The 15764-nt window shown below is 42.8% G+C and overlaps 1 protein-coding gene and 1 pseudogene across 1 annotated transcript; one reads left to right on the forward strand and one right to left on the reverse strand.

The window, feature by feature from the left end:
• The first annotated feature begins 1936 nt into the window (after positions 1–1936).
• LOC129149338 (aladin-like) lies at positions 1937–3648 on the forward strand. The gene has a single exon (XM_054716998.1). The coding sequence runs from the start codon at positions 1969–1971 to the stop codon at positions 3607–3609; it is 1641 nt and encodes a 546-aa protein (XP_054572973.1). The 5' UTR covers positions 1937–1968; the 3' UTR covers positions 3610–3648.
• An 8242-nt stretch (positions 3649–11890) lies between these two features.
• LOC103286512 (glyceraldehyde-3-phosphate dehydrogenase-like) lies at positions 11891–12842 on the reverse strand (annotated as a pseudogene).
• Positions 12843–15764: the final 2922 nt, after the last annotated feature.

Consider the following 15764-nt stretch of genomic DNA (forward strand, 5'->3'; position numbering starts at 1 on the left):
TTCCGGATATCATTCCAGACGTCCTTCCAGATGAAGCCGTGGCAGTGGGGGTCAAGGGAGAGGCAGTTAGGGGTGATCAGGCAGGCAGCAAGTGGTTAGGGGTGATCAGGCAGGCAGGCGAGTGGTTAGGGGAGATCAGGCAGACAAGCAAAGGCAGTTAGGGGCATCAGGCAGGCAGAGTGGTTAGGGGTGATCAGGCAGGCAGGCGGAGGGGTTAAGGGTGATCAGGAAGGCAGGCAAGTAGTTAGAGGCAATGAGGCAAGCAGGCAGAGTGGTTAGGAGCAATCAGGCAGGCAGGCAGGCAGGTAAGCGGTTAGGAACCAGTGGTCCCGGATTGCAAGAGGGATGTCTGATTGCCAGTTTAGGCCCAATCCCATGATTGGGCCTAAACTGGCAGTTGGACATCCCTGAGGGGTCCCAGATTGTAAGAGAGTTCAGGCCGGGCTGAGGGACCCCCCAACCCCCACCCCATGCACGAATTTTGTGCACCGGGCCTCTAGTAAATAAATAAACCTAGTCCACTCCCAACTTTCCCTACCTCAGTCAGTGACAGCACCATATCCCATAGGTTTAAGGCTCATGGTTGATTTCTCCTTTTCCCTCACCTCTCACTCACATCTAATCGATCAGCACACCCTGTTCGCTCTACCTCTAGACATATCCAAACTCACTTCTCTTCTTCTCCATCATGACTATTATCCTTGCTAAGATTATTGTGATATCCTCCCTCTTGTTCTCACTCCTGAGGCTGCTTCCGGCCCTATGGCACATGTGTTTGATGAAAAATACCCCTTTCTACCGGTGAATGCAGATCCGTGCTTGACACAGGGCTTGGTGAATAGCACAAAGGCTGGATTTCAACCTCCACGCATCTGTTCTGCCTGGTACCCTGTGTGGCACCCAACCTACAAAAACACAGCCAGAAGCCCTCCTCACTCTGTGCTTGTCCCTCTGATCCATTATCCACCAGATACCAGAGTGGCCTTTTAAAAAACATGAATCATATGTCACTGCTCTGCTGGAAGACCCTCGGTGTCTTGCCTAAACCCTTAGAACAAAGTTTCAGCCTCCCCCATGGTCCAGGGTGCTCTGCATGCTGGGACCCTGCTTCCATCTCCAGCCTCACTCACCACGCTCCCTCCCAGTCAGCTTCTCTCTTCACCTCCTACATGATGTCAGTATGCTCTTTGTGCTCTTGCTGTTCTCTTGCACTGGGAAATGCACGCTGGCTCCTTCTTGTCATTTGGGTTTGGGGGTCAGGTGTCACACCTCCTCAGTAAGGATTGTCCTAAATGTCCCTATTTATATTGCCCTCCTCCCATTCCCTCTGTCATATTACCTGTTTTGTTTTCTTAATAACATTTTTCAACCTCTAAAATAATCTTTTTCATTTATTCATTTGCTTGTCTCTTTTGTCTCACACAAAAATAACAATTTCAAAAACAGGGACCATTTCTGTCTGGCCCACCTCTGTTTTCAGAGTCTTAAACAGTGAATGGCACATATTTGTAGAATGAACACTTGTATTAAAGAATCAATGGTGAAAACTGCATATGGTGCTATTGTGTTTCATAAAAAAGACTGCAGATTGCTGTCCAGAAAAGCCAAGACTTGGGTATTTCTCCTAGAGACAGTGACGTGAGCTCAAAGACACATGGGAGAATAAACACAATAAGCCAATGAACAATATAAAGTGTTTTTTAATGTTTCAGAAGTTCAAAAATAGTTGCTATAAAGTATTCTGCTTGAAATATAAAACTATTGATGGGAACCATCTATAATTGAGGCTATTTGTCTAGATCAGCGGTTGCCAACTGGTGGTCTGTGAGGTCCGAAAGGTTGGTGACCGCTGGTCTAGATTACCATATGAATTAGTCTAAAGATTTCTTACCTACAGAAAACCTTATTTAATAAGTAACTCACGCATTCGCGAGTTTGCCGATTCCGGACGTCTTCAGGACCGGCCTGATGTGCTCCCTAGGGTTGTTCCCTCCGCCTCCGCCTAGGGGCCAAGTCACCCTATACGAGCACAATAACGAGCTGGTGACAGGCAATAGCTATGAGAATCCTCCTCCTGACTTCCGGGGCCAGTGGATCAATTTTCCTGTCCTAAACCTGTCCAAGGACCCCCTGAAGAACCCTGGGAGGCTGGACCATGGCACAAGAACTGTTTTCATCCATCATCGGGAGCAAGTGTGGAAGAGATGCATCAATATTTGGTGTGATATGGGCCTATTTGGGGTGCTGAATGAAATTGCTAACTCGGAGGAGGAGGTGTTTGAGTGGGTGAAGACTGCGTCCAGTTGGGCCCTGGCACTCTGTCGATGGGCCTCCTCCCTCCATGGGTCCCTGTTCCCACACCTGTCTCTCAGGAGTGAAGATCTGATTGCTGAATTTGCCCAAGTCACAAATTGGTCCAGCTGCTGCTTGCGGGTCTTTGCATGGCACCCCCACACCAACAAGTTTGCGGTGGCCCTGCTCGATGATTCGATCCGTGTGTATAATGTTAACAGCACTATAGTCCCCTCTCTGAAGCACCGGCTGCAGCGAAATGTGGCAGCTCTGGCCTGGAAGCCCCTCAGTGCCTCTGTCTTGGCTGTGGCCTGCCAGAGCTGCATTCTCATCTGGACCCTGGACCCCACCTCCTTGTCTACCAGACCCTCTTCTGGCTGTGCCCAAGTGCTCTCACACCCTGGGCACACACCTGTCACCAGCTTGGCCTGGGCCCCCAGTGGGGGGCGGCTCCTCTCAGCTTCACCTGTGGATGCTGCTATCTTGGTATGGGATGTCTCAACAGAGACCTGTGTTCCCCTTCCCTGGTTTCGGGGAGGTGGCGTTACCAACCTGCTCTGGTCCCCAGATGGCAGCAAAGTCCTGGCTTCCACTCCTTCAGCTGTCTTTCGAGTCTGGGAGGCCCAGATGTGGACTTGTGAGAGGTGGCCCACTCTATCAGGGCGATGTCAAACAGGCTGCTGGAGCCCAAGTGGAAATCGGTTGCTGTTCACTGTATTGGGGGAACCACTGATTTACTCCTTATCATTCCCAGAACGTTGTGGTGAGGGAAAGGGGCGTGTTGGAGGTGCAAAATCAGCAACAATTGTGGCAGATCTGTCTGAGACAACAGTACAGACACCACATGGAGAGGAAAGACTTGGGGGAGAGGCTCACTCCATGGTCTGGGACCCCAGTGGGGAGCGTCTGGCTGTGCTCATGAAAGGAAATCCCCGGGTCCAGGATGGTAAGCCAGTCATCCTCCTTTTTCGCACTCGCAACAGTCCTGTGTTTGAGCTACTTCCTTGTGGCATTATCCAGGGAGAGCCAGGAGCCCAGGCCCAGAGCATCACTTTCCATCCTTCCTTCAACAAAGGGGCTCTGCTCAGTGTGTGCTGGTCCACAGGCCGAATTGCCCACATCCCTATGTACTTTGTCAATGCCCAGTTTCCACATTTTAGCCCCGCATTTGGCCGAACCCAAGAGCCCCCAGCTGGGGGTGGAGCTTCTATTCATGATCTGCCCCTCTTCACTGAGACATCCCCAACCTCTGCTCCTTGGGACCCTCTCCCAGGGCCACCACCTGCTCAGTCCCACTCCCCTCACTCCCACTTCTAATAAAAAAAACTTCTTTCTGTAAAAAAAAAAAAAAAATAAGTAACTCACATAGTATACTACATGTTTCTAATTCATGAGGATGATAGTGAAATATCTCCCCCTTTCCTTTTTATAATGTATAAATTTTAACTAAATATCACATGGTAAACCATGCCCTTCATTTGTGTGATTATGATACTAAGAAATCTTTTGGGGTGTCTTTCATGACTGAATTTAAAACTAGAAAAGAGCAAGTTTTAAAGAAGTGAGTACTTTTAGAAACCAATGCAAAACAAATTATCTTGATACCCATCTTATTTTCTGACTCTGAAACTTTTTTATTCACCATTTGTCTACATCCTGTTTGTGGTTCAAAAATTCTGATCACAAAGAATGATATAACATATACTAAACAATAATTCAAACAGAATAATCTGAACATCTATTCATCATCAAGTGTTCAGGTTTTCGAAAACATCATTATTCACTGCATTACTAAGTCCAGGAACTGCCGACTTTCACACAATTTACTCTAATAGTCAGCCATTATAAAGGAATATTACTGATAATGACTGAGCCCTGTTGTAAACAGTTCATGGAACTACAACAATTAAGACATTTATCAAGTGTCATCATCTTCTGTTACCTCATTTGCTCCTAATATCCAGTCCTATGAAGACAGGCTTGTGGTCTGAGGCTCTGACTTGAAGTTTCTTTTCTTATAGTTTCTTCTGTTCAATTTAGGAAAAACAGTAGTTTCATAGTAGACTAGATTTCATGGACATATTTTAAGATCACTACTAGTATAAGATACTAGTTATTAATATAAACTCTATTGAACAGTAAAAAAAGAATTAATTTTTACTTGAAGCCCACTCTACTTTTCTTCTTAATAGTCTTTCCTCCCTCCCTCCCTCCCTCCTCTCTTTCCTCCCTCTCCTTCTTCATCTACACCTACCGATTTTCAACTATGCATGAAGCCCAGTGTGAGGCAACTACATATGATCACATTTATGAAAGACCCTGTTGCTGTGCCTAGAACACATTAAACACCATCTTTTGCTTAAATGAATGGATTTTTCCCTGATGTAACATGGTAGGGGAAAAGACCTGTATTATCATTCAGAAAATATTGAATAATTTATAAGATATAGTATATAAAGCTCAGTGTGGAAGAAAATTCATTGGAATGAAAATCAGCAGCTCTGATTTCAAGTCCAAATTTTGTCCCCAATGTGCTGTGTGACCTTGAGTCAGTCACACTCTCTCCATTGAGCCTCACTTTCCTCATTTGAAAAATTAGAGGATGATTATCAGGGTTCTTTTAATCAAAAATGGAAAGTCTAGCTAAAGCTAGTTCAGAAAGAAAGAAAGAAAAAGAAAGAAAGAAAGAAAGAAAGAAAGAAAGAAAGAAAGAAAGAAAGAAAAGAAAAGAAAAGAAAAGAAAAGAAAAGAAAAGAAAAGGAAAAAGAAAAGAAAAGAAAAGAAAAGAAAAGAAAAGAAAGAAAAGAGAAAGAGAGAGAGGGGGAGAGGGAGGGAGGGAGGGAGGGAGGGAGGGAGGGAGGGAGGAAGGAAGGAAGGAAAGAAGGAAGGAAGGAAGGAAGGAAGGAAGGAAGGAAGGAAGGAAGGAAGGAAGGAAGGAAGGAAAAGGAAGAGTCTCAACTCAAATATTTTCAGGCATGGCTGGATCCAGGAATCAGACAGCGTCACTAGAACACGTCTTTCTCTCAGCTCTGATGATCTCTGTGTTGGCCTCTATTGGCCCAAGGGAAGTAGCCTCTCTGTAACTTCACGCTTGCATCATCTCAGCTTATTCACTTTACAGAGAAGGACCTCTATTTCCCAAGATCTGTAAACCAACCTGAAGGAAGAACTTGGATTGGGTCTGCGTTGGTCACATGCCTATCCTTTGGACCTATTTATGTTGCTTGGGAGTAGGTACTATCATTGGCCAAGTATGGGTCACATGTCTTCCCCTGAAATTGGTTTGGAGGAGCGATCTTCTAGGTTCCTGCCCTGGTGTCCATTGTTCTGGCTACAGAAGGAAGCTAGAAAGATTTGGGATAACACATGTGTGCTCTCAGCCTTTCCAGACAATCTGTTTCTCTAAGCCTTTGACAGATGAGGAGACACTGAGCCCAAGAGGCATTTTACCTTAAAGCAATTCTATTGCCCATTTGCTTTGTTCATCTAGCTGCTCTGTCCTGCACATGATAGTAAGCTTGGTTACTTACTAGGAGGGTTTCTATGGCTAGATTGTGATGAAGGCTGGGCTAAAACTCACACCTACCCTCTCCCAACCAGTGTCCTCTCCACACCACCTTGATTTTTTCTTTGGTCAAGCAGGTAACACTGATTTACCATTTGGTGCATATGGTCATGGCATTACTTCAGTTTAGAAGCAGGTCTAGGAACAAGTTAGTTTCTTCCTGGGCCCAACTCAAAAATCTCCTTAATAGTTTATATTATATGTATTCCTAGAACAAGGGCATTTTTAGAGCATTCTGGCTGACAAGCTCAGTCAAATATCTCTACTTTAGACTAGGACAGTGATGGGCAACCTTTTGAGCTTGGTGTGTCAAACTTCGCCAAAAAACTGAGCATAACTCGGGTAGTGTGTCACTTTGAGGAAAAAAACATTATTTCGCAAATGTTTCATCCTCAGGAGCAGCAAATGTTTCATCCTCGGCATGCGGCCACCTCAGCGGCCGCGTGCCATCAGAAATGGCGTCATAGGTTCGCCATCACTGGACTAGGAGGATATGCAGAAGGACTATGCTGAATTACAAGACCTTTTGCAAGAAATGCACTCAGTCATTTCCAAGCACACACAAAAGCAATGTACACTACGGAGATCACAGGACAGCAGTTAACTTTTTGGAACCTTGATTTCCTCACCTATAAAATGAGAGAGTTAGACTAAATGACTTCTGAGATCCTCCAGAAGATGGTACATATATGACTTAAGACCTGTTGGCATTTCTTTCAGACGTTAAGACTCGTGGAGCACTTAGGTGCTGGATATACTTGGAGTCCGGGATTGTGTCTGTGCTACTCAACTTTATCTCCAAGGCATGGACAGTCAGAGCCCTGCTCCCTAAAACACAGAGGCTGGACCTGGCTTCCTGATGCCTGAAACTTCACCACTGACACCTCACTTGTTTTGCTTCTGGCTTTGTTCTCTCCAAAAGGCATATAACCACCTTGGAAAAGGCAACTTTTTAAAGCTGTAACAGAGCTTTCCTGCGTGCTCATTTTGAAAGGATGAAGGGTCCTGGGCATTTGAAGAGGGGGTTTAGGATGCGAGGAGGCATGCCAGTAGGAGACCAGGGCACCAAAGCCACACTAAACATTTGGCAACTTTGTGGGAGCTCAGTCTCAGAAAGAACACTTATCTTTACCTTCTAAGTGTGGTCAACACAGAGCACATGTGTCACTCACACTCTGACCTCAGGAAAACACTTGGTTAACCGCCAAGAGTGAGCCCCACTTCCTTTTCAGAGCCTTCCTGAGTAATATGCTCAACCATGATATGCTGAGTAGACAGGAAGAACCCAGCTAACTAAGGTAATGGCCCAAGGACACCATGACACTCTGTTGACATGGGCATTTTTAGAGCATTCTGGCTGATGAATCATTTCACTTTTTTCTTATGCGAATAAGCCAGGCAATGATAGACTTTCTAAGGTTTAAACGGCATGTTGTAAATGCCAAACTGCTACTTGGGTTTCCCTTGCATGTTCTCATCCAATACGAAGGTATCAAAAGCCAGTGAGATCTTAAATCCATGAAGCCTCTTGCTGCTAACTGTTGTATAATAGTGAAGGATAACTACATGTAATTATGGTATTCTTTTTAAAAATACATTTTAAGATGTTCAAATGAAAGGTACTATTTAATACTTAATTTCTGAGAAACGTGAAATGCATAAACATGATTATATGCTGTCCTCAGCTTAAAATTGGAGAATTCTATTTGTAATTCTATATCGGAACTTGTGCTGCTTTCCCTGAAGTAGGGGTGGGAGAGGTAGTGACAAGTTATACCAACCTATCTATAGGCTTGTTCTATCCATTATCTATCTATCTATCTATCTATCTATCTATCTATCTATCTATCTATCATCTATCTACTATCTATCTATCTATCTATCTATCTATCTATCTATCTATCTATCTATCATCAATCTCTATCAATCCATCCATCTTCTGGCTACTGGACCAATTTTGTGAGATGACAAGACATTCATTTACTTATTCCCTCTAAAATTATGCACTGAGTACCTACTATGTGCCACGCACTATTCTAAGTAATGAGGGTAGAGCAGTGAACATAACAGACCAACACCTCTGCCTGTCTGGAGCCTACATTCTAGTGGGAGAGAAGCAAACCATATTGCAGTACATAGTGGTTATACTAAGGAGACAAAAAGCAGGTGGCATGTGAGTAAAGCCCTTAGGAGAATAGAGAGTAAGCCTTGTAGATACCTGTGGAAAGAGCATTCTAGGTAGAGGGAAAGGTAAGTACGAAGGCCCCAGGGCAGAGTATCTGGAGGATTTGAGGAACAGGGAGGAGGAGCCCCTTATGATTAGAGTGAGGAAAGGAAGGAGGAGGCAGCAGAAGATGAAGCCAAAGAAATGGAGTGGGGGATAAAAAGATTGAGAGAAGGTTTCTTAGGTCCTTAAAAAGCGTGGCTTTTACTCTGAGTGAGGACACAATTGGAGGGCTTTTAGCAGAGGAGTGACATGAGCTGACATTCTAACAGGACTAATCTGGCTACTAAATGGTAGGCACGGCCGTAGATGCTTAATAGACTTATCCTAGTGACCACATCGTAAGGCATACAAATGTAGACTTACTGTATTATACACCTGAAATGAATACAATATTGTATGCCAACTATACTTTTTAAAAAAAATGTATTAAATTGTTTGGGGTGACATTGGTCAACACAGACATATAGGTTTGTGAAAAGGACCTTTTGCTCAGATCCATTACCTTTTATGGGTGGATAATGTTCAAACTCCATACTGAGAATAGTTAGGAAAAGGGCTAGGGATGCTATGAATGTTGTGTAAGAAACACTGTGATTTATTAGTTAATGTTTTAACACAATTTTCCAGGTAGTTAACTCAAGGAAATGCAACTAAATTGTATTCAGAAGTCAGTGAAGCAGTTGACTGCTTGTAAATGGCAACCTACGTATGTAATTCTACAAGTTTCATACTTGTGAATTTTTCTGGATTGAAAATGAAAACTCTGTTACACAGGGAAATATGTCAGCATAACGAGTTTGACTGGGTTCTCTTTTGAAGCACCTGTGCAATTATTCTGCTAAAAGTAACCACTCACTTTCAGGATATGACTCAACAGCAATTTGCTTTTAATGAAACACACTTCATTCAATAGTGGATGGTGTCGTGATTTCCTTTCAGAGATTTGAAAAGTTTCCTAAAGGTAAGAAGGTTTGATCAATGTTGATAAAGAAAAATGAGTAACAAAGTGTTCTCTGAAAAGTAAACCTCTCTTTAAAAAAAAAAAATAATAATATAAGGGCAAAAATGGTCAACAAGGATTTGGGTGTAGGGCGTGGCTATCGGGTCAAGCCTCGGACTGACCTGTGGCAGGGCCACGAACAAGTCCCAGCTTGGAGGGCAGAGCCCTCCCAGCATAATTAAGCTTGACCTTATAGTCCTCCTTTGTTCCTATCTAGCTAATGGGCTGTGGGAGGTGCAGCAAGTGCTGCCCAAACAAGGTGAAACTCACAAGAACATTGTAAACATGTTGACCACTCCCCTTGTTTTGCTTTGTGTGCTCTGACTATAAAATAAAGCTTTGGCTTACACGCTGTGTCACTGTGTCCTCATCCAGGCACAAGGGAACCCACCTGTGTTCTCTTGTCTGTCTTCTTTAATCCTTCACCTCCCCTCTTCAGGTTCATCCCTGGCCGTGCTGGACGCGGTTCATTTGGGGATCTAAAATATACTCTTTTACTAGGACACAACCCAAACTGAATACATAGGCTACAAATCACGAAAGAAAATAGCTCCAACTCTCACACACGAGATCTGCTCCCTTCTTCTGTAAGAAAATCACTCCTCCTAAATCTGGAGCTTTCTGTATTCTCAAAAGTCTGGACTTTTCCTCAAAGCCCATCTTAGAGCCCACATTACTCCAAGTGCTGGATATGCATGTGGTCAGGAAAGTGGTTTTATTAGACTTTTATTTGTACACTAGAGGCCCGGTATACAAAATTCCTGCATGGGTAGGGTCCGTAGGCCTGGCCAACAATCAGGACCAATCTGTGGGGTGATGGGGGGCCCCCCCGCTGGCACCTGCCTTGGCCGGCCTGGGGCCTGCAGGCTGGGGGCAGCTCCTGTGTTGAGCGTCTGCCCCCGGTGGTCAGTGTGCATCATAGTGACGGGTCTTTCCACCGGTTGTTCCACAGTTCGGTCAACTTGCATATTAGCCTTTTATTATATAGGATGTTTTGCATACCTCACCCCATTTTTTTCATAAGGCTCAAATAAGACTCACAGGGAAGGTTTGAAGATGGAACTCTTCAAATGTTGAGCTTTATAATTTTACTCAATACATGGAGTCCATACAGGAAATGTAAAAACCAGACATGCTGTGCTCTGTGTTAATTTTTGCTGTTGTAATAACTGTAATTAACACTACCATCCAGGAACCTCGCTGCAGGTGTGTGTATGTTCAGCGGTGATGTGAGCTGTAGTGAACATTATTGACCCGAGTACCTAGCTGTGTTGCACGGATGTTTGTATTTTTGCACTGTTCTTTGTCCTGGATTGGTTATCATTGTCATCGACTGCCAAGCCTTGCTGATGTCTTTGAACTTGTTTTTTCAATGTCTCCTTAATAATTTGTAACAAAGAGCTGCCCTACTTCTGTTTGGGTACTTGACTGGTGTGTTTGCTGGCAGACCACTGCTATGATGTGGCATTTTAAATATTACTTCCATTAAATATTATAGTATTTTTTTCTACTCCCTCTGACAATTGTTCTACTTTATGATCTCAGTGTAATTGACTGGCAATACAGCATATTCCTTAAGTTGATGAATAATAATTATAAAAAAAAAACAACTCCCTTTGGATTTCTAAGTCCAGTAAGTTAAACTACTGCTTTCCTAATTTTCAATCTCAAGGTATGTAATTTTTCAAAGATTTGGAATTAACATAGGGAAACTTTCCATAAACAAGGAAATCAAAATTTAGTAACTTGAAAGAGTTTATTGCTCTTTATAAAGAAATGATTTCAGTGTTATGTTTTTCTTTTTTGTTCAAAAGACTAAGAAATTTTCATATTTGCTAATGACTACTTTTTGAAATGCCCTTAAAAATGATGGATCATCAGGACAGCTTTGACCTACTAACCTACTTTTATTTCAAATGACTGATCCTGTTTTTCTCAATGATCCCAGACTTGTCCTGACAATCAACACAGGGTCTTGCCTTTCATAAATAAAACAACTGTTAAAAATTATCTCTAGATTAACAACATATGTCTATGAAATGTTTAAACATGGCAATAAATTAATTTCTTTCTTTTAAAACAAAGTGTATTTACAGAATTGAGTTACAGCTTTTAAAAACTAGGTAATCTACGAAGTTAGAAAACACAATTCAATGTTATATTTTATTTTAATGACATTGCACTATAAAGCTTTGACTAGAAAAGCTTAAGTGAAAAGCAACAGATTAAAAATAATTTTTCTTCTCTGTTTTAAGAAATAATATAAGTTCAGAACCACAGGGTCCTCAATCCCTGCTACAAGGCTACCTTACATCAGATAGAACAGTGTTAACAAAATCTCTACGCAATCCCCTTGACTTCATTCACTCTTCTAAACAGGGTAATGGCTTTGAATCAATGTTGTCAGTGATGACTAACCCTGACCCATTTAGAAATGCTTATTTTATAATCCCCCGCTTATGGGGAACTTCATACTGTGTTTGAATATGGTGCCAACAGCAGTAAGTTTTTCCACATTTAGAAACACACTAGTTGGCATTTGTGATTTTAAAATGCGTAGCTTTAATTTTTTAGTAAAGTCAAATAGTTCCTTTTTATTTCCTTATTTTAGGTGGGTACAGTGAACTTGTCTTGATGGTGCAAGACAAGGTAGGGCTTCCTAAGCCCCTCCTCTTCTTCAGGGGGCCTGGGATGAGAACTGTGGAGGTCAGGAGCTCCTCAGTGTTTGGGGATTGACTTGGGGGCAGGATTCCCCGGTATCTGAGGGCCTCTTTTCCTCTCGCTGGGGCTGGTGGTCCAGGGGCTCTCACTCCTTGGAGGTTATGTGGACCATAAAGTCCACCACCCTGTTACTATAGCCAATTTCATTGTCTTACCAGGAAATGAGCTGGACAAAGTGGTTATTGAGGGCAATGCCAGCCCCAGCATCGCAGATGAAGGAGTGGGTGTCACTGTTAAAGTCGCAGGAGACAACCTAGTCCTCAGTACAGCCTAAGATGCCCTTGAAGGGGCCCTTGATCCCTGCTACTTCCTTGATGTCATCATATTTGGCAACTTTCTCCAGGCGGCGGGTTAGATCCACAACCAACACATTGGGGGCGGGGATATGTAAGGCCATGATAGTGAGCTTTGCATTCAACTCAGAGAACACCTTGCTGACAGCCTTGGCAGGTCCAGTAGAGGCAGGGATGATTTTCTGGGCTGCCCCTTGGACATCATGCCACAGATTCCCAGAGGGACCATCTGTGGTCTTTTGGGTGTCAGTGATGGTATGGACTGTGGTCATGATGCCTAAATTGTCATGAATGACCTTGGCCAGGAGGTCCAAGCAGTTGGCATTGCTGATAATCTTGAAGGGGTTGCCATACATGTCATGGTTCATACCCATCATAAACATGGGGGTGTCTGCAGAAGGGGCAGAGATGATGACCCTCTTGGCTCCACCCTCCAAGTGAGCCCCAGCCTTCTCTAAGGCAGTGAAGACACCATGGACTCCACAACATATTCAGCACTAGTTTCACCCCATTTGATGTTGGTGTGATCTCGCTCCTGGAATATGGAAATAGACTTCTAGTTCTCAGCCTGGACTGTGCCTTTGAACTTGCCATTAGTAGAATTACACTGGAACATGTAGGCCATGTAATTGATGTCAATGAATGGATTATTGATGGTGACAACATCCACTTTGCTGGAGTTAAAGCAGCCCTAGTGTCCAGGTGCCCAATATAGCCAAGTCCGTTCACTCCAACCTTCACCATTGTATCTCAGGGTTGCAGTTGGCACTGCACAGGAAGACACAGTCTGTTGAGCAAAGAGCAAATAGTTTGTTTTTTTTTACTAATTTCATTAGGGGAAAGCTTAATCTAAAAAAAAAAAATATGAAGTGAAGGCTGAATCTCAAAAATCTCTTGAGTAGGCAAAAAAAAAAATAAATAAATCTTAACCTATTTAGAAAATAGATCGTATACATTTTTAAATACTAAATACTGAAATTTTTAAAGGAAAGCAGGATAGATCTTCAATTAAATTCGTTGCAGGGTTCTCATGGAACAGACGCTAGCAAAGCAAATCTTTGAGTGTCTTTTTATGTAGGTAATGTGTTTGGGAGCATGCAAGGTATAAAAGGGGAAATGTACAGGTACCCAAATTTTTCTTTGGAAAGCAGACAGTTTATATATTAAAGCAAATATGGCATTGATTTTTTCCATCACTTGCTACCTAGTCAAAAGCCAAAAATAAATGCTTTTTACTAGGCAGTAAATATTACTGACATATATTTTTCTTTCAAATGGGATCCATAGAGAATTTAATTATAGCATTCTGAAATGATGTTAAATCAAATATGATTTAACCCCTGTGTAGTAAAGAACTAATCTTAACCAAAGAGAAGTCTGAGCTTTGCCTTCCACTCCTGCAGTGTGATGTCTAAGACCTTGGACTCTTCTGCCTGATAAGACAGACTGTCTTTGTTTACTTGGGGCTTTGGGCCACACCAAATATCCTAGCAATATGACTTATGGTGGGGCTTTGGGCCACACAGTTATCAACTGGACCTGTGGAGGGACTGAAGACTAAAGGTCAACCACAAAGGCAGCCAGCCATGACTATGTGACCCAGCCCCAGTAAAAACTCGGCACCAAGGCTCAAGTGAGCATCCCCAGTGGGTAACACTCCATGCACATTGTCATGCATTATTGCTGGGAGAATTTAGTGCTGTCCATGACTCCACGGGCAGCTGACAACTGGTAGCTCCCATGTGGACGTTTCCTGAACTCTGTCCCATGCATCTCTTCCCGTGGCTGCCTTTAACCTGTATTCTTTCACTATAATAAAGCATAATCGAATATAACAGCTTCCAGTGAGTTCTGTGAGTCCTTCCAGAGAGTTAGCCAACAATCTGAGGGTGGCCTTGGAGACCTCCACACATAATTGTTGTTAGAAGCAGCGTAGTCTTGAGGATCCCTAATATCTGCAGTTGGTGTCAGAAGTGACTGCGGTTTTGAGAACTTCCCTCTTCGAACTTTATAAAAGTGAGTCCTTTTTTATGCTTAAAAATATTTTTCTTAAAAAAAAAACCAGAAGTATAAAATAATAATTTTTGTGAAAATTTGATTGCCCAATTTTACTAATGTGACAGTCATTATGACTGTTTCCAAACATTCCAGGTTTCTCCTTCCAGGTGAGTGGTAAGATTGGATTGTTTCACCCACATAAAGTTAGGTGTGGCCATTTTGACTAGCTTTGACCAATGAAATGAGGACGGAATTGATATACGGTTAGAAGCGTAAGATGAAATGTATGTGTCCCACTGTCTCTTTCCCTCTGTCACAGACAACTTTTTATATAGTAACCGTACCTATATAATAACTGAAAGAAGACAACAGGGACCAGAGCACCGAGTTGAATTGTGACAGAAATGTAGTATGACTGAGAAATAAACCTTGGTGTGTAAAATCACTGGAATTTGCAGAATGGTACTGCAGCACAACCTAGACTATCCTGATTCTAACAACCAGAATCTCTATTTGCTCAAAGCATGAAAATGACACTCCCTGTAAAAGAACTATACAGAGATGCTTTAAAAAATTATTATTGGCATAATTGCATGCTCCTGAGTTTGAAATCAAATATATAGGGTGTCCCTCAAAAAAACGTATATCAAGCAAACAGAATAGAGAATTTAAAAATAGACCCACACATACAAGGACAACTGATTTTTCACAAAGGTGCAAAGGCAGTTCAGTGGAGAAAAAATAATAGTCTCTTCAAAAGCTGGTGATAGAATAGTTGGATATACATTTACAAAAAAGTGACGTTTGCCCTAGCTGGTTTGGCTCAGTGGATAGAGCATCAGGCCTGCTGACCAAAGGGTGGGTGGGTGGGTGGGTGGGGGTGTGTGTCAAGGGCTGGTACCTCCTACCTCGGTTGCAGGCTCCTCCCCCAACCCAGTCGAGGTGTGTGCGGAAGGCAACCAATCAATATGTTTCTCTTACATCGATATTTCACTCGGTCTTTCCCTCTCTTTTCCACTCTCTCTAAAAATCAATGGAAAAAATATCCTCGGGTGAGGATTAAAAAAAAAAGTGAACTTTGATTCATGCCTTGAACCATACACAAAAGTTAAATGAATCTACACCTACATATAATATCTAAAATTATAAACAACATTGGAGAAAATCATTGTGAACATGTCTTAGGCAAAGATGTATTAGATTTGGCATTACAATCCATAAAAGAACAAATTGATAAACTGAATTTTGTCATGAAGGAAACGTGCTCTTCAAAAGGAGAGTGTAAAGACAAGCAACACATGTGGCACAGGAGCAGGGAAGTGATATATACATATTTAATGCTGAGCTGTAATCATTTTTGATATTTTTTAAAGTTTCTTTAAAGTATTTATTAATAAAGGGGTGCTTTTTCTGGGGAGGTTAAGTTCTAGAAACCAGAACTGTTGATTCAGGAACGTTAGGAGAAGTTGGCCATCTGTTTTACTTGGCAGGTTGTGGAAATTAGTTGAAGACCAACAGGCAGAAATCCTCCCACTCACCAGTAGGGGCCGCCCAGGGGACTCCTGAGCGGGCTGGAGCCTGGTGCCCCGGCCCTCGCGAAAAATGGAGCTGTGCGCATGCGTGGCGGCATGTGGGCGGGGCGGGGGGGGCGGGGGCCACGCCACGGAG

This window comes from Eptesicus fuscus, chromosome 6 (assembly GCF_027574615.1).
Source record: "Eptesicus fuscus isolate TK198812 chromosome 6, DD_ASM_mEF_20220401, whole genome shotgun sequence".
Classification (NCBI taxonomy): Eukaryota; Metazoa; Chordata; class Mammalia; order Chiroptera; family Vespertilionidae; genus Eptesicus; species Eptesicus fuscus.

Excerpts from the sequence above, each read along its gene's own strand:
- LOC129149338 (XM_054716998.1), top strand. The coding sequence starts at position 1,969 with ATGTGCTCCCTAGGGTTGTTCCCTCCGCCTCCGCCTAGGGGCCAAGTC.